Source organism: Nuphar pumila, chromosome 5 (genome assembly GCF_984573655.1).
Source record: "Nuphar pumila chromosome 5, dmNupPumi1.hap1.1, whole genome shotgun sequence".
Taxonomy (NCBI): Eukaryota; Viridiplantae; Streptophyta; class Magnoliopsida; order Nymphaeales; family Nymphaeaceae; genus Nuphar; species Nuphar pumila.
The window spans coordinates 49,356,919-49,383,949 of NC_143253.1; the positions used below are offsets into that span (position 1 = coordinate 49,356,919).

Consider the following 27,031-nt stretch of genomic DNA (forward strand, 5'->3'; position numbering starts at 1 on the left):
ATGTGATTTGATCATGCTCGTATGTGTGCTAAGGCATTCAAAAAATTGAATATGTGATTATAGCATGCTCATATGTGTTCTAAGGCAGACAGAAAAACTCTATATGTGATTCTATCATGCTCATATGTGCTCTAAGGCAGGCAAAGCAAAAAACTTTATATGTGATTCTATCATGCTCATATGTGCTCTAAGGCAGGCAAAAAACTCTGTATGTGATTCTATCATTAATGATATATGTTCTAAGGCAGTAAAAAAACTCTATATTTGATTTTGGCATGCTCATATGTGTTTTAAGGTAGTCAAAAAACTGAATATGTGATTATAGCATGCTCATATGTATTCTCAGGCAGTCAAAAAACTGAATATGTGATTATAGCATGCTCATATGTGTTCTAAGACAGTCAAAAAAACTTTATATGTGATTCTATCATGCTCATATGTGTTCTAAGGCAGGCAAAAAACTTTATATGTGATTATAGCATGCTCATATGTGCTCTAAGGCAGGCAAAAAACTCTATATGTGATTCTATCATGCTCATATGTGCTCTAAGGCAGACAAAAAGTTATATATGTGATTCAATTATGCTCATATGTGTTCTAAGGCAGACAAAAAACTGAATATATGATTATACCTGAGAAGGACCTGCAATCAAAGATCCCCTATTCAGCACAAGATTGTTGATCTCATCTCGGAGAAAGAGGGCGACAGTGTCATGGAAGTACTCATTCATTGTGTCCTTAATGATCTGGTGTACATCATCACCGGAAAGAATAGGTTGCTGCTTTGAGCTTATGTCAGCGAAAGAAGTTTGTGAGCCGTAACTGGAAGAAGCAATAACTGGTGAAGTGTTTAGATTACTCCCAAACCCGAACACGTGACCTTTTTTGGGTTCACCTGCTGCAGTCACCCATGCTACAAGATCAAATGATGGATGCTGAGTAGCGTCATTGTCATATCGCTCTACCATCTGTTGCTCATATGCCTCCTACAAAATAATGTTTAAAGTATGCATTAATAATTAATGATAACATTATGATAGCTTGCATATTGCAATAATTATTAATAGAATAAATACATATCGTTGTCATTCTCGCCTTCTCTGATACGAACACTCCCGTGGTTTTCCGTTTATGTGTTTCAACAAACACATCTTTATATGGTACAATGTCTCCTTTTTTCTGCTTCCTGCGAAGTTAAAGGACAAAAGATTTAGTTCACAAGTTTGCAACAATACTTATAAAATTAATATTATATATTGATGAGTTACCATTTTCTTCAGGTGGCTCCTAAATGTCTTAGATCCACCTGTGTGTAGATGGGCTTCGGGCATTTTCGCTCGATTTTGTGTAGCCTTCGTAGAGTGATTTTGAAATGCATCTCCCGCCCACTTATCACACATTTCATCCCAATAATCTTTCCTGATAGTAATAGGGCCATGGCCCTTCCACTGTAGTGGATCATCTATTACGCCAGATGTTTTTTTTGCTGCAGTCTTCATATTGTGCAGCATGTCTGCAAATCGATTGACAGCCACCTTCTGTCACACCTTCCTTGCATCATTTTCTTCCACCGTAGTTGCGAAGCGATTCAAAGCCTACAAATATTTTCATAAAGTTAGTAGACATTACTTAAAAAAATTAAATATAAAACACATTAACTATGAGGAACAACTGTATACCGTGAATGAGGACCATAATCTGTCTAACACCTCCTTTGGGTACTCTTTCCATTGAGCAATCGGTCCTGGTAGATGTTGAAGAAATGAATTCCTAATCTTCCGTACTACTTCTTGTGGCTCAAACCTCGTGTTGTACATGAATTGGTACACAATAAATATCAATATAAAATATTTATAAGATATGCAATAATTGAAAATGAAATACTTACGGTCAATTGTCGATATACACTATTCGAATGAGTCTTCTTGTGCCAGACTAAGAAGACTCTGCTTCTTATGTTGGCTCATGACTTGTGTGATCAACTGGTGTAGGTGGGTCGTGTACAAGCGAAACATCATCTGTAAAAAAAGATGTTAGAAATTCTCAGAATGCGCATTTAAACTAATCAAGCATCCAATTAGTTATATGATATACCTATCACACGAGCCCGTGAAGATGAAGGTTGGGCCTGGCTACTACTGGATGAGCGACCACTGTAACCTCCACGAACCATATTTCTAACAAATAACATATGTCATAAAATACATTCAAATAATTCACATCAAGTATTACACTATTTTCAAGTCATTCGCATCAAGTATTACAATAATTCAAATCATTCGCATCAAATATTGCAATACATTCAAATAATTCGCAACAAGTATTACAATGCATTCAAATAATTCACATCAGGTACTGCAATGCATTCAAGTCATTCACATCAAGCATTGCAATGCATTCAAATCATTCGCATCAAGTATTACAATGCATTTAAATAATTCAAATCATTCACATCAAGTATTGCAATAATTCAAATCGTTCGTTGCATAAATTACAATACATTCAAATAATTCAAATCATTCACATCAAATTTTGCAATGCATTCGAATAATTCGTATCAAGTATTACAATACATTCAAATAATTCAAATCATTCACATCAAGTATTACAATGCATTCAAATAATTCGTATCAAGTATTACAATACATTCAAATAAAATTTTTAATCATTCACATCAAGTATTGCAATACAACTCATTCATTCGCTATGAGGTTCTACAAATCGATTATTCTTACAAATCTTGCAAGAACACCTAATCTGACCTGTGGGATCTATTGTACTAACACTTGCCATTGCAAATTCAATAAAACTGTCAACACCATCCATATATTCATGCGATAACTCATTGTCCACTATCTTACGGTACATCCACTCACGGTTTGCAGTCATTTTCTTATGATGTTACGAATAATAGCCTAACGAATTAAAAGAGAACAATCAGAATGTTATGATGAACAAAATATCAAATTTATCATGCAATATATGATGTCATACAATAACAAGAATTTTGATGCATGCATTGATAACTTAATATTTTCATGTGCAAACTATTAATGACATGATACAATCATTTGAAACATACTTTCATTATACAATTTCACATGGAAGTCATAATCAAATTGAAAGTAACTACATGCAAGCATGAATACAATTACATCAAACATTGTAATACAACATAATCATTCATATCAAACAAATGACAAACATGTACCTGCAGCAAACACACTTCAATATCTCACTAACTACTACCATGCCTAGCATGGACTCCGTACTCCAAAAATAAAAACACTTCAATATTCATACATTAAAATCATGCTCAGCATGATCTCCGAACTCCAACAAAGCAACCCTAAATATCAACAACTAAGTGAGTGTGTGAACAATAAAGTGTTACATCTAACAAATTAAATAACATGTGATACGCTTGCATCACTTACTCACCACGGGTATTTACCCGATTTGCATTATTTTTGTCACTTACTTACCACAGGTGGCTGAGCATGAGTTGGTTCCGTTGAAAAATCTGCACAAAAAAACGTTGTTTTAAAATGAAGTCACCACGAAAAAAAAAAGGTTGTTCCGGCAAGGGGTCGACTCCCCTGCTGTTCCGACAGGGGGTCGACTCCCCTGCTGTTCCGACAGGGGGTCGACCCCGTTACAGAACATAGGGGGTTAACTGACCCCCTGTTCAGGCAGGGGGTCGACCCCCATCCTTTCTACCAGTAAGTCGACCCCCTGCCGGGGTCGACCCCCTGCCGGAAAGGTAGGGGGTTATCGGAACAGCAGGGGGTTAACCTCCTGCGTTTTCGGAACAACAAGGGGTTAACCCTCTGCCTGTTTTGGCAGGGGGTCGACCCCCTGCCGGAAATCGTGCGCGTGGGGGGGGGGGTCCTTTACCTTTCTCCGAGCGGTGGGACCGGCGAACGGCGGAAGTGGGACCAGCGAACGGTGGGGCAACGAACGGCGGGAGTGGGACCGGCGAACGGCGAGAGCGGCGAACGACGGGAGCATCGAAAGAAGAAAAGGAAAAGTTGTCTGGGATTAGGGTTATTCGAAAATTAGCAACGGATTAATTTCGTCGCTAAGCCAACGTAAATCAAATTTACGAAACGAGCGACAGACTATATTCTGTCGCCAAGTCCGTCGCTACGTAGCGACAAACTATATTTTGTCGCAAACATCGTCGCCAATTGGTGCGACTGTAATGACAAAACAGTATGTCGTAAAATCCGTCGCTAAGTAGCGACGGAATGGGCGACAGACTATATTCTGTCGCTATTTTCGTAAGCTTCATTAATTATAGCGACGGATGTTCGTCGCTCGTTAATCCATCACTAACTAGCGACGGAATATTCCGTCGCAAAAGTCCGTCGCTAACAACATATTTTCTTGTAGTGTAGTTGGTGAGGAATTACCATTAGAGAAGACAGAGTGGAGGTTTTATTTTGGTCATGGTACCAGGAAATGAAATGTTAAAATAACATTTTTTTATTTTTCAATTTATAACCCAAAGAAATCACACTGGCCCAGCCTTCCATACCTACGGTCGTTGTGCCGTAAGCATAAAACTTTGAGGTTAGGACCCCTGCCTTCGAGGCCTATGTTGAGCATCGGTTTGCGCAGAGGGCACCTTAAATCTAGGGAAAAGCATACTATAGAAAAACTGCTCATTTCTTATCAGAAATCTCTGAGTATCAGAAAAAGATTAGTTTAGTTGATACAAAAGGTAAGAGACAGCTGACTTGGTCCTGGTTGGCTTAGTATCCAAACCAAGGTCATCTCAGGTTTGACTTAATAAGCCATTTCGCATCTAAGAAAAAGATAAAAAGAGAGTCCCACTCTAGGGGTTCAGGAGGTCATGGACCTACACCAGCATTCAGACATGGATGTTGTCTGGGTAAGATCATGTCACATTTGCCATAATTCAGTCGTTTTACACCTGAACCAGATCATGTCTTGTGGACACGTTATGGGTGTGTTTGAATGACCTAAGATCTGATCCCCGGTTTTCTAGTTTCAAAATTCTCTCCAAACATGACAAGGAATTTCTTCAGAAAACCTCTAAGCATATCTGCTGGTACGTACAACTTGTTAAAAATGATGTTAAACGTCAGTAGTGTGCTGTTAGACTCTCACTGGGTGTTTGGTATTAAGTTTTGCATTCAAAGACAAACCCGAACCTGACTAAAACTCATAGTCGATTGAGTGTAAATACTGGGTTTTAAGCTAGTAGGATCCGGGTTTGGTTATATATTTTTCATCTGAATCCGATTAATGGTAATGCCTACATTCCTCTTTTGCCTTGGTCAGTCTCCCCTACATGCCTACACCCACCCAACGTAACTTACTTAATTTCCCTGTTTGGATAAACTTAAACGGAATTCTACCGAAGTAGGAATTAGCACAGGAAACCCAGTTCTTAAAACCAAAATTTTAACTGCGGCTTTGCCTTAAAATCTCTCTCTCTCTCTCTCTCTCTCTCTCTCTCTCTCCAAATAAGGGGGTGTTGCCGGTGGACCCCCTTTTTTCCTGGCCGGAGAAGTGGAGGTCGGCATGACATGATGCTGAGACTATCCCGAGCGTTGCTCCAACGCCGGTGCACGCACACTTGGGCAGACTCTCCAAGCCCGAATCTAAAGAAGATCGAAGAATCGAATAGGCTCAGGAGAGCAGGGCGGAAGGGGAAGAAGGATGATCTCTTCGTCCCCGTTCCAGAGTCCAAGTATTATCTTGACACGGCCACCATGCCCATGATCCTCACGGCCGTCGCCATCGCGCTATTTGCGAAGATTTTGATGATGGTGCGTCTTTTCTGCCGCGTAGACCCCACAAATTCAATGTCCCACATTTTCTTTCTATGAATTTCTGATGATGGGTGTGTGGGTTTTCGTGTTGTCGTTGATCATGGCGCATCTAATTCTTAAAAGAATTCATGTTTCAATTATTTTTGTTAGTTTTCCATGTAAAAATCTTTTTTTTGATCTCTGTTATGTGAATTTGTGATAATGGGTATGTTAAATTCTTTTATTTTCTTTAGTATGTGTTCATTTTTAGCGTAATGCCTAATTCAATTATTTCACAACGCTTTTAAGGTGTAACCCTAGCTTCTATGATGATCTTTATGAATTTCTGATAGTCAATGTGGTGCCTCTCTTGTTTTTTCTTTATGACGGTTTTGGGAGCTTCAATCGTTTCGCTAGCTTTAATATGCCACAACCCTAATATTGATATAAATTTTGCTGAATTTCTAGTAGTGGCTGTTCTTGTCTGTTAATCTCTTCTTTGGACTTGTCAGAATCTTTAGAGAAACACCGAATTCAATCATTTCACTACTTTTTTGCCTTTTATTCTCATTTCTGTGATGCTGAGCATATATCTTTCCTGGGATCTTCCTTGATGACAATTGACGTGGATTCTTTGTGCTAAATCTTTTAAACCAACAAGAGTAAGTGTAAAACTGAAGAACATATTGAAATGGAAAAATACAAAACTAAGCTACATGGATAAATGTTTCTTGATCAATGTAATGAGAATGGTATGACTCTTTATCTGTTAAGGTCCAATATCGTCTTGTTTGTTTAGATAGTAGAAATTTACTAGGAAGTTTCCTTTTCTGCAGTTCAGCCAGTGGATTTAGTTTATTCCCTGCTACGGCAGCAGCTCAGTGGTCTTCATCAGCTTGTATTCTAGAAATTTTGAACCCTTTCAACTAATTGAAAATCTGCCTCTTTTTTCCATGGATGTGGTACAAGTCCTAATTGTCAAGCCCAGAGGAACAGAACCAGAAATGCAGAAAATGCAACCAAAATAGCAGAAACTGAGATGACTCATCACATGGGAGCCAGGCATTGATCTCTGACCATGCTCTGTTGAGACAGGATCATAGACTGATTGATTTCAAAATGATTTGTCTCTGAGCATATTATCATGTATTTCTAATATTTTCTTTCTTTAGTTTGGAATTTGCCCATGAATTTTGGGATTCTAGCCCATGCATATCTTAATTTTCAAAAACCAAAAGGCCAGCCCATTCATTTTTGAAATTACAGCCTATGCATGTCCTTTGTTTCCCAAAAACGAATGACCTAGCTAACGTTTTACCTTCTCCTTATGGCCTTTCCCATGAGCCTACTCTTTGTGCAGCCTTTGGGAGGACGGAAACCATTAAAGCCTTCCAAATTTGTTCAAGTTTGTAAATAGACAATTAGAGTGTTTGCTAATTTTATTTCTTTTTTATTTTTATTTTGCTTTTTTATTTTTTTAATAGTTTAAATGTATTTTTTTATTTTTTAGGGAATTATTCTTTAAATATATAAAAAGTTAAAAATTCTCAAATAATCTGAGTTAATCGAGTTGGCCCATTGAATTATGATGAGTCATGGTTTGGACCCCAAATGGTTTTTCCCAAGTCATTGTGTGGGCCAACCATGTCAAAATCAAGCTGAGGATTGCTCCTACAGATAGGATGCAATTTACAGTTGCACTCTATCATGCTCACAATCAAACGGGAGATTCCTCATAATAAGTTGGGAATGCATGTCCAATAGATTATGCCTAGGACAAAATGACTCTCTCTCCACAAAGGCAACAAGTCAACAACCCACGATCACCCTGTTGACCTTATGGAAGTATTAAATGTAAAACCGACAAACCTATGAAATTAGATGTCCTCTAAATGCACATGGCTTTTAGAACAAGCAAGTAAGCAAAAGCAGAAACATACATTAAGAAGTAATTCATTTAAATAAACATGCCAGTTTTCAACAACAAAAGATGCCTACATAATATTTTTAATAGTTACAGATCTCCAGCTCTAGATTTAGTTGACCTTTCTCTGTACTTGTAATTTGGATCCTCCTTGCTACTTTGATCAGTTTTGAACTCTGAACTGCATTTTCTTGTCTATAGGTCAGAAGAATTCAAAAGATTTTTTTTAAAAGAGTGTAGCACATATAAGAAAACCGAGTTTGAGGACTGGATAACCACTTAGAAGTTGTTATGGATTTAACATGGTTTCTTGAGTTATATCCATGGTCTTTTCTGACTTAAGAAGTTAAGTGCTAGGGAAAGTTGCTTTGTGACCACCTTTTTTGCTTATTTCCTTTTTTATTTCTTTTGTACATGTCAGTTCATTAAGTCTTCCTTTTCTTCCAAAAAAAAAAAAGTGTATTCATGCAATGCGAGACCATCTTTCAAAGGTTAAAATAATCACCCAAAATTAATTTTTAGTTGATAGCTTTTTGATCTTAGTGTACGACACATTTTTTTGTTTAGAAGTTAACTAAATCTTTTAGAAGAAAAAGAACTATATTTGTCAAGAATATATTTTTGCCTCATGTTTCACCATCAATTATTGCTAAGAGCTGTTAAATGCAAGGGCATTAAAGCACGTGCACAGGTTCAACAGAATGACACATTCCAGGAAGGATCTGGATATTGCAGGGAGTAACTTTGTGTCTAATATCTATTGGGTAATCTGGGTGTTTGGCTAGATATTATTGGTTCAGTTATGCTAGTTTGGATTTTCCATGATTTGTTTGTTTTACTATTAGATAACCTCTTCTAGGGTTTGCTCTCTTACGGAAGTGTCATTATTTTTCTGATTTGTTCACTTTGCTGGTTTTCTTTATAGTATGATGAGAATAAAGTACAAGAAAGGCTTGAACGTAAAATACAGAAGGCACCTGCTGGGCAAGGAACAGTAAGGATGCTTACACGTGAAGAATGGGAGGAAATCCAGGAATTAAGACCAAGGACTCCTTTTGAGTCCAAGCTTGCTCGTCCTAATGCACGCATAAGAACTGGAGAACCATTACATTTGGTGAGTTTTCTTCTTTGGATGAAACTAATGAATAATTTTTCTGTTGAAATTGGGTTAAGAAAAAAACTTCCCACCAAAATGTTAGTGAAAACAAGCATGCATTAATCACTTGATTTCGGTGATGAAATGTGTTATTCTAGTAGTGAGAAAGAAATACATGACTCGTCCCACCTTTTATCATGGGTAAGCAGATTTGGCGATGTGTCTTAATTTGGTGTCAAGTCTACATGATGAGTAGGGCTGGTAAATGAGCTGAAAGAGCCAAGCATAAAATGTTCAAGCTTGGCTCATTTTTGTGGTGAGCCAAGCCGAGTTCAAGCTCATAATGAGCCCGAGTTCGAGCTGGCTTGTTTATAGAAAATATACATTGGTTTGGAGCTGGAAGAAATCGGATTACAAAAAAATACATGTAAAATATATCTAAAAATATTTTTTTAATACCTAACAAGCTTATACGAGCTGAGCTGAGCTGAGCAAAGTACCTATTGCCAAGCCTATTTTACGAGTTTAAACAAGCTCTTTACGAGCTGAACATGAGCCGAGCCACAAGCGTCTTGGCTTTTTTCCCAACCCTAATGATGAGTCCTTTTTGTAACCCAGCTTCTATCATTTTTGTGATTTTCTTGCATCAATAATATTTGAAAGGCATGGACTTTTGTAAACTGCAAATATGTTTCACATCCCAAGTTGATAATTTTAATGTTTTAGCTATGTCACATGAATGTCATATTCTATAATGATATCATAACTCTTAGTAATCGAATGAGTCCAAATTAGTGTGCCTAGGTTACATTCAATTGATGTTGATTGCTTGCACCTGGACCACTTATGTTCTGCTTCCCGGCCTTTTTCCCAACCTCTACTTAATGTTGAATCCCTCTTTCCCATGCACATCCAGTCAGAGCAGCAAATAGTGACCGACTGACATCAGTCTGAAATGTTTATTGACCTATTGACCCTTTTTATGAAGTTGAAATCTAAATCTCTGGTCAGTTGTTGTCTTAGAAGGTAGACTCCTTAATGCTCATAAAAGATGCTGCAGATAACTTGTTTGAAATAGTGACATTGTTTCACATCCAGATGTCAAGAATGTCTTGTAGGTGGCTATTTCTTTTCAATATAGTTCCTTAGAAGCAATCCCAGCACAGTGCCACCATTGATGGTTAGTTTCCAGTCCACTCTGTGCTATGCTTTTATCCATATTGAGACAATCCCATATATACATTGCAATGCTCAAATGCAAGTTATTACAAATAACTGTTAACTGGCCACATCCATACGTTGCTAGTGTCTTGTAGCTGCTTATTTTATTTAAAAATATGTTTATACTTTATAATGAAAGATCGACCTGCATAATGCCACCATTAGTCAGTTATCTTCAAAACCTACTCTGTGGCGTGTTTGGCCTTTCTTGAGGTCAATCCTGTATAGAACTTGCAAAAACCATGTTCATTGATTGACTTTTGAGTCGTCTTTAAGTATTAATCTAAAAATTCGGACAAACTCGTATGTGATTCCTGCTATGTATTTATCACCAATTTTTGTATGCACAAATGGCACCTTCGTGTTCTAAAATTTGCTCTCTCCACAACAATATCATTGTGAAGGCTTCAGACTTAAGAATTGTAAGATCCTATGTCTTGTCAACTGTCGATCAGTTCAAGTCTTTAAGCATTTGGCACAGGAGTTAGGGATGCCCTGGCCTGAACTTTGTTCTGCCCACTCTGTTGATGTTCATGTTTGGGCAAACTTTTGAGAATAAAAAAGTGGGTTTGATCAAGAGATTTGCATTTTGAAGTATTTAAGTTACTCATGGTATTGGTTAATGACTTCAACTATAGATTTTATTCCTTCATACCTTTAGAATTCTTTGATGCACTTTTAGTATCCAAATCTCTTTCAAAACAATCTTCTCCATACCACTTCTCATAGAAGGGAGAGTAGCCTTGGATGTGAATGTTACTAAATTATTTTGTGTGGCAATGCTGATTTAACTGGAGACCTTAAATTCTTCATGTTTACTATTTAGTCCTTGACATTTTCTAGTTGTTACTGACAAAAAGAGCAGGACTTTATTCAAGCATTCTTCATTTTTTGTCGAGGCATGAATCTATGCTATTTAGCATACTTTCTTGTTTTCAATCTTTAAAAGCAACTCAACTCTTCTTTGTAAAACTTAGAGGCAAATTTGATAATAGATACAAGCAATTTTTTGCAGGAAGACATCAAAGATTGGACTATCGATGTCCTCACAGATGCACTTACAAGAGTTGAAAAGAACATACGCCATAACCGGAAGGACCAATGACCGCATTCAGTTTGAAGGACAACCCACTTATCAAGTCGTGAGAAGACTGGTTAGAGATGCAACATGAACAACAATTGGAACGGATGAGTTTTCGTGTGCTTGAAATACCACACTGTTTGTATTACAGGAGCCGTTCAGAAAGCATGTAAAAACTAATGAAATACATGTACCCTTTTCTGTCTGAATGAAAACGATCACTATTCATTTTTTGGTGAAACTCGTCTTGCCATTGATCTTTCCTTTTAAGCTTACAGTGTGGTGGCTGAAAACACGTTTTTTCTCTTTAGCATGTTGCAGGGGCATGCTTTTGTTTGATTGAATTATTGGCAAAGAAATTTAACTGAACCTTTCGCTTTCAGTTCTGGAATTTGTTAAATTCATCCCCCCCCCCCGCCACCACCACCAACTAATATTGCCTTTTTAATATTAGTAGGGGTCTGCCTAACCCCAGCTTTCTCTGTCGAAAATAAAATAAAATTAGGAGTTTTGCAAAAAGATGGATCTCAAATCAGCGGGTATGTTGGATTTGAAATCCTCGCTTTTGTGAGACAAAGAGGAGAGTGCCACAGATTTGACATCCGATGGGGGAGGGGTTCGATCTCAAATCTGAGATCCGAGGCATTAAAACACTCACTATCATTCATATACGTGATGAGGTTCGAGGCACGAATCATCCTCGCCACGTTTGGACCAACAAGCGCATTTTCAAAGGAAAATACCTAGGGACACTTGAGATTTCCTACTTCTTGTAAATTGCACATATTTCAAGGTAGGGAATTCTTACACCTCTCTACATAGGATTCTAATATTAAAATATACTTATGAGTATTTTTCATGTTTTAAATAAGTAGATATGCCTACTTTTGTGCATTTACTATGATATTTTCATGTATAACAACTCGCATGCATGTTAGTTTCAATACTAATTTCCTACGTGATAATTCACACACATGCTTATACATGATGTCTTTACGTAAAATAGTTTGCATGCATAACAATACTTTGAAAATGTACCAGCAGATGCCCTTTTTTGGGTCTACATGCAGAAAATGATGAAAGATGTTACTGAAGAAAAAAAAGAATAATATGTATGAAATGTTTGAGCCACATGGTTCAACGAATCGACTGTATATCATTTAATGGAATGTTTGATTTGGGTACTATAAAGCATGCACTAACATGCATGAGCGAATATCGCTCTGAAGGAGCATGAGGTCACTGAGAACCCAGTTTGAGGTACAAGGCGCTCTCGTTCATGAAACAATAATATGCATACACATAATTAATATTGAGATCACCTTCACTTGCAAGATGCTTGTTCGGTTTCGAGACTCGAGCATAATGAATGAGTTATAGAAACTTGTTACTTGTTCGTACCTCCAAGAAGCTAATGAGCTTCAGGATGCTTAGGTATGGTAGACATCAGTAATTTAATGAATAAATCTTAATAAAAAACTTGATAACTCATTCAGTGTTTTACTTACCTTGGAGAGGGCAAGGGGTACAACCTTGTTACTTTTCGGGGGCAATAGCGTCTCCTAGTCTCCAGTCACTCATAGGATATGAGACCGAGGCTATCAAATGTGTCCTAGGTGATAGATCTTCAACTTCTATAGTTAGTCATCCTACTTTTTTTATATGCCTTAGCAGAGATTTCTCTTGGTCACTGACCTCCCACTTTGGGTCGGCTTCAATGAGTCACCTGAGAAAAATACAATTCCTAAATAAAATACTCCTAGAGTGGTCTGGGTTGTTGCATCGGATTTCCCCCACATGCCCGAGTGGATACTAATAAGAGAAACAAAGTTCTCTTTACTCTTACATATTTGGTACTGAAGATATGTTTTATTTATTCAAAATGATTAATGATCATGATGTAAACGTTACTTTATTTGTTGCATAAACTGTATGACATGTTTTACTGTATGCTGTCATGATATTTTAATGTTATAATTCTCGTAGAGTGGTATGTATCTATCAGGCTTTCATCAGTTTGACCCTTTTAAAGGATTACGATGGACAGTAAAGGGACCAACACTTTTGAAGGATCTGGGGCCATACTTAGGATTTAGTATGTTTTGATTATAAGCATTTGTTAAGTTTTTCATTTGTTATTTTGTGAAAAGAATTTTTGTATGTAATATAAATAATTTTAGGTTTTATAAATGGATACTTTGATCTTATGTGGATTCACACCTGTAACCTGGCCCAAAGTTGTTTAAACCCTTGCATGATGAATGTCGTTTGAAAAAAATAAAAATTTTAAATTTTTGCTAAATTTTTGAGTTTAGATTTTTGGGGCATTAAAGACAGGCTCTCTAGGGTGCTTGAGAGTATTTGTATATTCCTTTCAAGACGTTGGTAACTTGCAAATAATAACATAAACTTGCTTCGGTTTTAATCTTATGAGCGATAAAAAATAGGCGGCACATGGCAAGTTTTAAATTACATCTGGTTTGTTATGACATTTAAAAAAATTCTCTCTCTCTCTCTCTCTCTCTCTCTATATATATATATATATATATATATATATATATATATATCATGACTATCCTTTTTTTTTTTTAGATAATCATACGAAAAACCATTAATTTTCGCTGTGAGTTACTACCAATGTCATTAAAATTGATCTGAATAGGCCTAACAAGGATTCTAAAAGGTTCGATTCTGTTGGGTTTTTTAATATTCTTTTAATGGGTTAAAAGAAATAATATTTTATTTTTATTTTCAAATAACACGTGCCATTTGATGGTGAAAGATAACCGATTTAGCTCCGATTTGATTTTTTATTTTATTTTATTTTATTTTATGTTTTAAGAAACTGATTCACCTAGCGAACCTATTTTAACAACATTGGGTACTACCATTTACCCAGCCTTGTGTTACACCCCGCCCACTAGGGGCGTCAACGGGTTGGAACCTCTCTCAAAATGGGTGGGTTCAGATTTGGATCTGACTAAAAGGTGGTGTGTTGGGTTTGAATTCGGGTCTGACCGAATCTTTCATGAAAAAAACATATTCAGGTACGATAAGGATTGCATAAACCACATCAAGTCTATAAATAGTCAAATAATATATTTTAACTTGTTTACATTAAAAAAATTATGGATCTTAACGACCCAGATAGTTAATAATGAGAAGCTTAGTCAAAAAGTAATTAACACCAAAAGTCTAAACCAAAGTGGATGTAGCTTTGAGTGTGGGGCAAGAAAAATATACCCATGTTGTTAGTATCGGTCTCCGCCCTGAATCATTTGGCCACCGATTCAGCAAAATAATAAAAATTTATTACATATCAATCATAATGTGACACATGTTAAAATATTTAAAATAAAATTTTTGCATTCATTAAAAAATAACCGATGCGATGAGCATCGTGTAAATTTCCGGACGATACGATGCGTACGCAGTTTATTTAATGTTTGTCATACATTTAAAATTTCTTATTTTTGTTTAAAAAAGACAAACAACCCTTGATAACTTTATAATTTGAGTTGTTGATTTTATCGCGACTTTTTGAAGCTCATGCAAAATCACAATAACTTCAAATTTGTCAATAAATTAAATCTATAGCATTTAAACGCCTTTTTTTAGGCTAATGAATTTATTGCTGATATTTGTTACTATGGATTAACTCGTAGGCAGAAATCTTGTTTTTAGAAAAACATGGACAAGTAAAAATCTCAATGATATTTTGAAAGATCTAGACTTTCTCCAAAATTGGAAAATTTGAGTACATATCAAATACAAATGTTAAAATATATAAAAAGTTAAGTAATATGTAAAAGTTATAAACATTATATTTTTAAAATAGGTATTATATTGAAAATATCGGTTTGATGGGTATAATATCGGCCTTTGAATCAGCGATATTTGCGACTAATGGTGATTTTCACTTAAGTTGGCTTGGCAAAAAAAGAAAAGAAAAGGGAAAACCTGAAACTCAAATAGGTATACTTCTTGAACTCTTTCCCCAACCGTATACCAACTAAGCTTGGGTCCAGACCCAATCAAATTAGGTGATACTCATTGGACATGGGTTGGGTCGGGTTTTCTTCTTGTTTGCTGGCACTAGATCGGTAATGGTTAGGTTTTGGTCAAAACCAGCCCGATTAACATCCCTCGCTCCTAGGGGTGCAAATGAATCGGATATGGATGGATCATGGCATATACGAATCCAAAAATAGCAGATCTGAGTCCGAATCTGGATCTGGAAGTATGTGCTAATTCTGGATCCAGTAAAAACTATTAAAAACAAATATTTTGCATGAAAAAATGCAATCAGATTGGATTTTGATTCAAATCTGACTTAAATTACTGATCAAAATCCAATTTTAAGCGACATCTCGATCTTACTTCAAGGACCTGAATCAGGAAATAATATGTCAGGATTCGATCGGATATCCGATTATGTCCAATCCGTTTTGATGCATACTCTCCCCTCATCCAATCTAAACTGGTTGGATTTGGGTTTGATGCAATTACATTCTGACTCCGACGCAACCCGATCTCACCCGAATGGATTTCAAGCCAAATGAGGAACCTTTTAGCAAATCCTGGATTTACATGTGAACAGGTCGGATATTATTTGGACTTGGGCCTGATTCATTAATATTCTTTACCAGTTACTACTAAATGGAATTAAGCCTGTCGGATATCTGTCCCATACCCGACCAGTTGACGTTCCTGCTCATTTGGGGTGTCAACGTTCAGACTTGGTTTGGACCTAGGTAGATCTAAACTCGGATCTGACTTTAAGGTGCTGGTACTGGGTTCAGACCTAAGCCCGATTTAACCCATTATAAGAAAAACCATACCTGCGTTCTATAAACATTACATGAACTTTCTTTTTATATCTTTTTTACATTGAAAAATTACGGGTCTTCATCCAAACTCAACTCAGACTGGTTCTGTTATGCAATTTCACATACTGTACCCGATCCATATACTAATCGAACTTGTTGGATCAGATCCAGATTCAAATCGGACTTCCTTCTTTAACACCAGACTTTGGCCCTATAAACTTTGGTACGGGTCGGATCTGGGTCAAACCCGACTAATTCACACCACTATAATACCCATCCTTTCTCAAACCGGTAGCGGACTACAAGTCCAAATGAATTATCAATGCATTTGGATAATTCATTATTCAGACCCGAACCGTTTGTACCGATGACTCACACGGCCTTGGAGTCGTATAAAGGCGCGCCGGAAGGAAAGGGTTTCAGAATTCCCACTCGGTCAGAGGACGATTTTCCCAAGCACTCCACTGTCCTCCGTCTCACCGATCGTCGCTCATTTCGTGATCGGAGAGGTATCCGATCCTCTTGAGTCAGTGAACGAAGTAATCCCGAAGAAATCGATCGTTTTTGTCCCTGTTTAAGGTAAAAAAATCTGTTTGAATTTCTCTTTTTTCTACTTGATCGTCTGATCGTCTCTGTCTGGATCAGATGATTCGCGTTGATCCATCAGTCTTTTTCTTCCATCTCTTGTTTTTCTTCTTTTCTAGATCGAACTTTGATGATTTTATGATCGAAACGGAAGATATCTAGCGTTTGGGATCATCTTCTTTATCTCTTGCGGTATTCTATCGTTTAGCCGTTTTTTTTCTTTTCCTCCATTGTTTGGATTTAGTAAGTGTATAGAAATGAGCATCGTGTAAATTTTTACGTTTGTATGGAATTTCTTTAGTTTAAGAACCATTTTTTGTAGTGGTTTATAGCTTATATTTGTTATCTATGGTGTTTTTTTGTATTTTTGAATTTGTTTGAATGCTAATACAGTGTATAGAAACGAGGATTAATTGATTTTCTCAGTTTTTGCAGAAATATGGGAAAAAATTTATTAAAAAAAAACTATTTTTTCATTTATAACTCAGACTTGTTGTAAACTATGAAAACGTTTGTCTGATTTTATTTGATGGAGGTCAATTATTGATATCTAGTTAAACCTTCTTCGGATTTTGGGATCTTCTTGGTTAAAATTATCGTCATTTTATCAAATTGCTGTAGTTGAGTAGAGGGCAGTGCATGGTAAAAGATTAACTGTTTCTGATATGATGAAATTTAGGCTAGTTCTCACCAAGCAAAAGTGAATGCGTGAGATGCTTGTGACTTCACAGTTTAAGAATGCTGGTTTACTCTCAGTGACATGGTTAAATTTAGCTGATTTCTTGTTTGCCTCTAGAGAAGTTGGACTTCTTTGTTGGTTAAATTCATGATCTACTGAGACAAGAGAATCACACTTCAGGGCCATAATTTACTATTTACTCTCTTGGGGCAAATTTAGCTTTGATCGACTGAAAAAGGAAAATGACTTTTTTTGGTATTAGAAAGGATGATTTGGTAGACACTCTTTTCCCGCGGGAAATATATCCAACAATCTAAAAGAATGAATTTTTAAATACTTTGAAATGAAGAGACGGATTGAACCTGCTGTTAAATGTAAACATATATGTATACATATATGTATATATTATGTTTACATAGCATTTCTATATATTCGTAGTTCTGGGGTATTTTGGTCTTTTCTCATGTACTGCAGAAATAAGTATTTTTTATTTTCATTTTTCTGTTTTTATTTTATTCTTTTTAATGTAATAATTTCCAGCCTTCATGGGCTTTTTGGGAATTAACAAAGAGTCTTGAACCCTACCCAACGACTCTCTATGAGCTCCCTCTTGTATATAATGGGGTCTACCCCCTCTCATTTTGTATTATTTCTCTAAGGGATTATTCTCCAATAATATTCATTATTTTTATGTGTGTTCTCAGCCTTGGTGGCTTATTCTTGTGTTTTCATACGATGGCCCTTAAGAGGTCATATTCTCTAAGTGTTCTCTTGCCCATAAGTGGCACACCAAAGCATACACTTCAGTTCGTGACATGGTATCAGATCTAGTCGACTTCTTAGTGTTATTCAATTTTTTCTCGAGCGTATTTTGAGGTGGCGTGAAGATTGGGCCTTACCTCATAAAACATGCCTACCATCCTTCTTGAAAATTGGCCTTATGAATGCATAGAGATATTGATGCTTTAAAAGGAGTTCAAAGTTTGCTCGAGTATTTATTTATCTTCCTCTTTCTTCTTTCTTGCTTTGTATTCCTTGGTTTTATAGCAAAAAAAGAAGTGGTGCCGGTAGTTTCAATAAAATTTGATGGAAAGAACTACAATTTATAGGCTACTACCATCAAAAGAATCCTTATTGGTAAAGGATTGTGGGAGTATGTTAATGGTTCTGCAATATAACCACAATTCACTCTCACCAAATCCATAAAAGAAAATGATGAAACCATCAAAGAGGGGGTTCTTAAAGGAGAAGAAAAGAAAAAAACTTTTGTAGGTTATAAGAAAGCCTTGAACGAATGAGAAATTGCCCATATCAAGGTACTTTCTTTATTTATAGGAAGTATGAACGAAGATACATGTAAAACTATTTTGGAGTTTGAAAGAGCCAATGAGCATGACTCTTCATTAAACAAATATATACTCATTGCGATATTGCATTTCGATGGGAGCTTCAATATAAGATTCACAATTGTAGACAAGGTGACAAGAGTATTAGAGAGTACTTTAGATCTTTAAAAATGTGGGATCAAATGGCTAAGTTAGAGCCCGTTTGGGAAACTCCTAATGATGCTCAAACTAGAAAGAAGCAAATAAACAATGAGCAATTATTTTAATTTATGAGAGGGTTGCGACCCGAGTTTGAACAAATGAGAAGCAACATCATACATAGAAGACAAGACAAGCTTCCTCTTATTTAAGAGGTTTTAGCTCAAGTATGCATGAAAGAAACTAGATTAAGGTCTCAAAATGAAGCAAAAGAAGCTAAGGATAATGTGTTGGCCGTTTCAAAACCGGGTGCCAAGACTCATACATACAAACCCCCACACTTTTATAAGAACGATAACTATGAAAAAAATCATGTATACGAAGGAAAAGGAGATGGAATAAAAAGAGGAGGTATTTTTTTGCCATAATTGTGGGGAATCGGGACATATTAAACCATTTTGTTTGGAATTCAAGAACAAAGATGAAAAGAAGGTTGCTTCGGTTGGTACTTCACAAGTTGACCAAGATTCTTCAAGTAAATCAATTTCGAAGATGTCTCTTTCTCAACTCGTTGCAACCTCTACCCAAAGGACAATCTGTGACCGGTGCTGCAGTCTCTTCTTTCTCTCTTCCAGGTATGAGTTCTTGGCTTTTAGATTTGGGTGAATCATTTCATATTACATATGATAAATTTATACTTTCTAATTGTTGAAATTCTATTAGTAAAAGATATTTTTGCACTACCGATGAAACCTCTCTTGATATTAATGAAATCAAAATTTTTGAAAAATATTCTAGTTTTAGTATCCTCAAATAAGATTTGTTCCAAAACTAAATTTAAATTTACTTTATGTTTCTCAAATCACTGATCATGGATGCAAAGTCTCCTTCACTTCTAACCAATGCTTAATACATGATCTTCATTCCGGGAGGCAGATTGGGAAAGGACATAGAGAAGGAGATTGTAGTATATGGATCAGTTAAAAATTTCTATCAAGACTTTTTGCCTTAATGTTAAAAAATTGGATAAAGTTTTGTGGCATCAAAGACTATGACACCCTAGTATGTATAAATTATCCAATATCCTCATCTGCGAATCTTTTGTAATGAACAAATCTCTTGTACCGATTGTATTCTTGCAAAAATGAAATCAATTTCATATCAATAGAGGTCTTTCTCTGCTACTAATCCGCTTGAATTAATTCATTCTGATGTTTGGGGTTTTGCCTCTGTTGTCTTCAAGGGAGGATTTGCTTATTATGTTATTTTTGTAGATGATTACTTCCGCTATACTTTGGATATATTTTCTCAAACATAAATATGAAGTATTTGAGAATTTTAAAAATTTTCATAAGTTAGTGACAAATCTTTTAAAGTCCAATATATTTATTTTTCGTTCTGGCTCTAGGGGTGAATACATGTCTTATGACTTTCAACAATATCTAAGAGAAAATTAAATACTTCGCCACAACAAAATGGTTTGGTGGCCGAAAGAAAGCATCGACACATAATAGAGACCAGAGTTGCCAGTCGAGGAAGCGGGAGCGGGAAGCGATACGGGAAGCGGAAGCGGGAAGCGAGACACTTTCAAAAATTTAGGAAGCGGGAAGCGGGGGACCACTTAGGAGCGAACCGGGAAGCGTCTCGGAAGCGACATAGGAAGCGTCTCGGAAGCGACATAGGAAGCGAACCGGAAGCGACCTAAGAAGCTATAAATTTCTAAATTGTAAATTATAAGCTACAATGTTCTAAACTCTAAGTCTAACCTTAAAATTAACATAATCCACTACTTCACTTCATCATGCAAGATTCAAAATAAAAGTATACCAAAAAAATATTATAAGACCATGACAAAAAAGTAATATAAAAGTTTTTAAGTTGGACAACTCCAACTGCATCATAAAAAAAAAATAATAATTCATTGGAGCTCTTGGAGGTAATGGAGCTCTTGGTTGTACATCTTTATGTTTGGATTTGGAAATAGTGCTTGATTGTTGTGCACTATCATCCAAATCTCTCCATCGCATATCCTCTAATCTCAACGTATTTTCTTCTACAATAGCAAGTTCTGGATTGATATCCCATTTTCGACTAGGCCCTTCTTTATAGCGATTGTTGCACCTTTTATAACAAGAATATAAAATATGAATGTTAATAAACAATCAATGATAAAAAAAGAGAAAAAAAAATACCAAAACAAAAGTATAACACAGTTTAATTATACCTGTCAATCAATCGAAGATTGGAATGAATATACACTAAGGTATCAACACGATCTTCATTGAGCCTATTTCTTTTAACATTGTGAATGTAACTATAGGTGCTCCACACTCTTTCTGCAGAAGATGTGCTAATAGGTTGAGATAAAACCTTAATGGCTAATGCTCTCAACTCCGGTGTATCACCACCATAAAAACGCCACCAATTAAGCACTGACATTGTAGGATTCAGTGCATCTATTCGTGCTGCATTTCGGCTAAATCTTCCACTTCTTGATGCAAAAGCCACAAGTTGTGACCTATAAAGTGTAGATAACTCTTCATTTCCAGAAGATATGACTTCAAGCGCAAGCATTGCACCGTCTAAGATATCATTATCCTTTTCTGCAAAAAAAATGTTTAGTAACTATAACAAGAGAAATGCAAATGAAATAATAAAATAATTAAATCATTTAACTTTAAACTTTATTAAATAGATAGAATTAATTTTTTACCAGGAGAAACTCGTTTGTCCCCTCCTGTTGCTGGGATTTTGAGATACTCAGACTCATAATATTTTGGAGTAAGCATGTGGGCTAGACTATGGAGAGGCACATTCATTCTGTCCCATCTATTTGAGACAATCTTATGAATCTTTTCATATAAATCTGGTTGTCCTTTTAGATTGTCTTTGATTTCCCCCAACATGTTGTCCATGCCTTCATACACTTCACCAATTATAGGGCCTTCCTGATCACAAAATTTAATCATCTTATAGATGGGTTTTGTAATCAATAATGCTAAACGTACAGAATCCCAATATTCTTCATCAAAAACAGTTGTTTCTGTTGTAACAGCCCTTTTTTTCATAATTTCATCCGTGCATGATTGCTTCCAATCACTCCATCTATCTGAAATTACTGTGAGCCTTAAGCTCTCCCTCACATCAAGCAAGCGTTTCAAAGTAGTATAATGTGAAGCAAACCTTGTTTTTGCAATCTTTATTAATTCTAATTTTTCATTGCTTCTAAAGATTGCTAGTGCTTTTGAATGATTTGTGATATACTTCACAATTTCTTTACTCTGCAAATATGTTTCTCCCAACCAATGAAACTCATGTGCCAAATCCTTGAAGATCAAATTAAGTGTGTGCACAACACAAGGTGACCAAAAAATATACTTGTACGTTTGTTTTAATTCTTCACCTGCTAACTTGCAATTTGCTGCATTGTCTGTAATCACTTGCACTACATTAGAAGGCCCCACAAGTTTAAATCCCGTCTTCAAAAACTCGGCAATGTTTGCAGCTGACTGTTGCACATTAGAAAAATCGCTTGCATATAAGAACATCGAGCCAAAACAGTTTGAGGCAAGTATATTTATCAAGTGTTTGTTCTTGATATTTGTCCAACCGTCTGAGACAATGGAAACTCCAAACTCCTCAAACTTTTCTCGAAATTCATTTAACTCCCTGTGAACACACTCTTTCTCACTGTCAAGCAACGTTGTTCGCGCTTTTTCATATGATGGGGGTTTATATCCGGGCACTTTACTAACTGCAGATATCATCTCTTCCCAATATGGTGATCGAAGCACATTGAAAGGTATGCCATTTGCACACAAAAATCTGATAATTTTGTGATCTACGTCATCTCTTTCTACCTTTTTAAAGGTATCATGAATATCAACTGTTTTTCGGCTTCCACTAGATGATGTAGTCATACTAATAGGCTTCTTTGGAGTATCAATTCTTGATCTCCTCAACTCAAATGCACTTGATGAAACCTCCACTCGACGAACTTGCCTCTTAATTTTTTTTGCCAATTCTGCATTTTTTGCAACTTCAGGGCAAAAGGCAATCCCAACACTTTGTCCCTTTGGAGATCCCATGAGATGTGCAAAAACTCGAGTATATGACCCATGATAAATATTTTTGCAGTGCCTGCACATAAAAACTTGGGTTCCACCTTGCTTTCCTTGCCCACTCTTCTTTTGTTTCAATACATGGCGCCATAACAATGTTGTTTTATGCATGCTAGGTGGTTCATCATCTTGGTCATCTTCAGAATAGTAGTCATCCAAGTCATATTCTTCTTCATCTTCCTCATCAAAACAATTTTCGTTTCGGTCCTCAAACTGATATGGACAAGCAGAAGACCTCTTCTTGCCCTTCCCAACACCACTAGATGATTCATGCTCCAAATTGTACAAAGAATCGTCATCGTCATCAGAATTATCGTGATCATAGCTTGAGATGGTCATTAATGAAGCAAAGAACATGCAAATATATCTGCATCATAAAAGTATCAGAATCAACCTAAAACACTTAAAAAAAGCTATTATTAACAGTAAATAATGGAGAGTGAAGAACACAAAGCATGGGGATGTAAACAAAAGACTAAGCTAAAAAAGGGGGGGAAATTACGTGCAATCTGACTATCACTGAACTAAATACTCAAACAGGCACTTCAAGTTCTAATAAGAAACAAGCAACATAAATAACTGAGAATATAGAGAGAGAGAATAGTTTGATTGAACTGCTAAATCAGATCAAGAACATATAAATCCAGTTTTCTTTCAGGACTCCACTAAAGTTCAATACCCGACTCATTGGGAAATTCTCCAAGTACCCATCAACTTAATTTTGCACAAATGGAGAACATTAAAGTGCTACCAGCCTTGGCAAACATTGATCTCTGAGACAATAGACTTAGAACTGAGGTTCTAAATCATTACAGTTATCTTCTTCATGATAATGTTCATTTACTATTTGTACCAAGCACCAGCTCACATCCTCCAGCAGCTCTCAGCCTCTCACTGTACATCGGACTGAAGAAATAGCTTTTAAAATGTGGGAACAACACACTCAAATGCTCTCTAATAAAACAATAATATTGCATATTATACCCGTTATACACCAATTAGCAAAAAAATTATTCATCAGTGTAGAATAGTTAAGATCATTAAAACCATCAACAATATCATGTTATCTCTAATGATACTTCCACCCCATCCGGTGCACTGATTTTCTTTGCCAACTGATGAAGTATAAAATGAACTTCCACATACATTATCACCATCATATCATAAACAACTGAAGAGTTAAATAAGAAGCTACAGCACATAATGGCCAATGCAAATTAACAATCCAGCTATATCAGAAAATTTTTGTGACGAATGCATACCATCTGTTTAGATAAGAAGTTAATATTACATTGCTTACGCTATCAATAGACTAGTATCATGGAGACAATAAAAAACAACCCACTGCTTCATGCAGAATGAATAAAAAAAACGGCTGCGATAATGAATCAGAAACTAAAAAAACTATAAACAAACCCTTGATCTACAGAAACAAAAAAACCCTTGATAGTTATGAGAAATAGACGAGTCAAAAACCACAGTGGTTGTCAACATCGTCTGAAAAAAGGGAGAAAGGGGGGAGGACATAGGGCCACCCTCTGTCCCTATCGCCCACTGTGAGGAAAAGAGGGGGCGGAAGATAGAGGGTGTTCCTCTGTCTCCACCCGGCACCAGCACCAGCACCAGCACCATGAAGAAGAAGTGCGAGACATGGGGGGTGCCCTTGCCTCAGCCACCAGCAGCCATGAGAGAGTCACAGACAGATATACACCCTGAAAAAAAAAACCCTGCGATAGATCTACACCGAGAAAGAAAAAACCCTTGATCACTTTCCCCAAAACTACCCTATTGGATCCCACTGGTGGAGGGGAGCTCGCACGACAGAGAGATAGAGAGAGTGACAGAGCGTGAGAGAGGGGGATAGCGTACCTGAAGGTGAACATCTTCATCTTCGGAAGTCGGTGGAGGCCACCGGAATTTTTTGAGGTCGCCGGAACTCGGAGCTCGCCGAAAACTCGAGAGAGAGAGAGAGAGAGAGAGAGAGAGAGAGAGAGAGAGAGAGAGAGAGAGAGAGAGAGAGAGAGGAGTCGGAACGCGTGAAAAAACAAAACCCTAAGCCCCTTTTGATTTTATTTTTTCACGGGTTTTATAAAATACCCATTTTAACCTCGGTAAAAAATATATATTCATGTGTAAAAAACAAAAATTAAGGGCAAACTCGACCTTTCCATAATAGCGTCCCCCTTTAAAGGGGTACGCGTACCTCTTTAAAGGGGTACGCGCTTCCTCAATTGAACCTGCACTTCCCCTCGCGTTTCGGAAGCGCTGCGTTTCGCGCTTCCGAAACGCGTCCCGGGGAAGCGCGCTTCCCCTATTCTATAGGCGTTTCCGGTAACTCTGATAGAGACCACTAGAACTCTTCTCATATCTAAAAATATTCCCAAATATTTTTGGATTGAAGTAGCTCTCACCTCCGTATATCTTATAAATAGGTTACCTTCTTGAAAAAATCTAAATCTTTTACCATATGAAAAAATTTATGTCTCTCCTGATTATCCTAAACTAAGGGTCTTTGGGTATAGATGCTTTGTTCTCACCCATAAGAATGATAAATTATTTCCTAAAGCAATTCCATGTATATTCTTAGGATATGGAGAAAGCCAAAAAGAATTTGGGTGTTATGATACTAAAAATAACAAACTTTATATGTCTAAGAATGTCATGTTTCTAGAACAAGAAAATGATTTTGACACTGTCTCATCTAAAAATGAGAGTGAATATAAGTTTTTAGAAATATCCTTACTAAATGAAGACATTAATGAGATAACTTGTAACGAATCTCAAGCTTCTGAGCCCCACGATCGTCCAAATGTCATTTAATATCAAAGAAGACAAGATAATGAACAACTGAATGCTTTTGAAAAGTATTCAACCATAGAAGAACCAAAAAACACAATAATTAGGTACTCAGAAAGACCATATAGAGTTGCAGATAGATTTGTGTCATATAAATCTTTTGAACCTCATTCTAGAGCTTATTTAGCAAAAATTTATTCATACTTTGAACCTTCCACATATAATCAAACGAAGGTCTGTCCTGAGTGGCAAAATGCAATGAGTAAAGAAATTAGAGCCTTAGAAAAATCTCAAACTTTAGAATTGTCTGATATACCAACCAACAAGAAATGAATAGGATGTAGGTGGGTTTTTAAAGTCAAATCCTATGTCACATGGGTGCGGGTGCGGGTGCGACACGGGTGCGGGTGCGACACGGGTGCGGCGCAATTCCAAAAAATTTGGACACGGGGACTTGGCTATATATATATTAAAAAATATATATTATAAATATATGTAATTATATATATAACAATAAATTAACACATAAAGATTGTAAATTTTAAAGCAAAAATAAAAAAACAATTCTTAACAACACAAACTTACCAAAATATAACACATAAAGAAGCTTGTGAGTGATAAACAACAAAACTTATCATAAATCTGCCTCATCGTCTGAATTAGAGGGAAAAACATGATCGAGGTAGTCCATGTTAGAGTATGTAAATTATGTTCTCCCTCCAAGTCAAAATCTTCTGGATTTACATCCCAATTCTTGGATGGTCCACAACTGCATCAAAAAATGACTATATTAGTATCTAACTTAAAACTTTGAATACAAATATTTAAATACAAACTTTGAATACAAAGAAAAAAAAGTACCTATACTCTTCTTTGGTGCGGCGATAAATTAATCGTAGATTTGAGTGAACATAAACCAAATCCTCTGCTCTTTTACTAGTGAGTTTGTTTCTTTTAATGTTGTGAATTTGAACATATGTACTCCAATTTCTTTCACAACAAGATGATGTAGCAGGTTGGGATAACAACTTCATTGCAAGATGTTGCAGATTTGGTGTCTCTGATCCATATGTTGCCCACCAATTAAGGGGATCTTCCTCGTCCCTTGCCACAAGTGCTGCTAAAGAATCAAATCTCCCAGTAGAAAGCTTGCCAAACTCACTATTTACAACCTTAAACATGTGAGGATCATTAAAAAGTCTTCCCAAATATATCATTCTATTTCTTGATATCTCAGGATCTTCATTTGGAGAAACACGACCAACACCTACTGTCAACCATTTTTTTGCATAGTATTTTGGATTGAGAGAGTGTGCCATGCAATGCAAAGGTGTATTGCTTTTATCCCATCTTCTCACTAAAACTGAATGCACATGATTGTAAAATTCTGAATCATCAAGTACAATATCTTTCTTCTCATGTTTAAAAATGA

At 36.4% G+C, this 27,031-nt stretch overlaps 2 protein-coding genes across 4 annotated transcripts in view; both read left to right on the plus strand.

Annotated features, from left to right (window-relative positions):
* Nucleotides 1-5,452: 5,452 nt before the first annotated feature.
* On the plus strand, nucleotides 5,453-11,346 carry LOC149837550 (uncharacterized). Its single transcript, XM_090007420.1, has 3 exons — nucleotides 5,453-5,801; nucleotides 8,633-8,821; nucleotides 11,040-11,346. Exons 1-3 carry the CDS (start codon nucleotides 5,559-5,561, stop codon nucleotides 11,127-11,129), a joined length of 522 nt encoding a protein of 173 aa, XP_089863546.1. The 5' UTR covers nucleotides 5,453-5,558; the 3' UTR covers nucleotides 11,130-11,346.
* A 5,012-nt stretch (nucleotides 11,347-16,358) lies between these two features.
* Nucleotides 16,359-27,031, plus strand: part of LACS8 (AMP-dependent synthetase and ligase family protein) — a 94,305-nt gene continuing 83,632 nt past the window's right edge. For 2 of the 3 annotated variants that reach the window (XM_090006115.1, XM_090006117.1), the window contains exon 1: nucleotides 16,359-16,513. The gene's annotated coding sequence lies outside the window, so the exon portion shown is untranslated. Of the gene's footprint in view, nucleotides 16,514-16,638; nucleotides 16,712-27,031 lie in introns of all 3 variants that reach the window. The other variant, XM_090006116.1, reaches the window with a different exon arrangement.

Coding starts and splice junctions, on each gene's coding strand:
- LOC149837550 (XM_090007420.1), top strand. CDS start 5,559: ATGATGCTGAGACTATCCCGAGCGTTGCTCCAACGCCGGTGCACGCAC. Junction 5,802..8,632: donor TTGCGAAGATTTTGATGATG/GTGCGTCTTTTC, acceptor TTTTCTTTATAG/TATGATGAGAATAAAGTACA. Junction 8,822..11,039: donor CTGGAGAACCATTACATTTG/GTGAGTTTTCTT, acceptor AATTTTTTGCAG/GAAGACATCAAAGATTGGAC.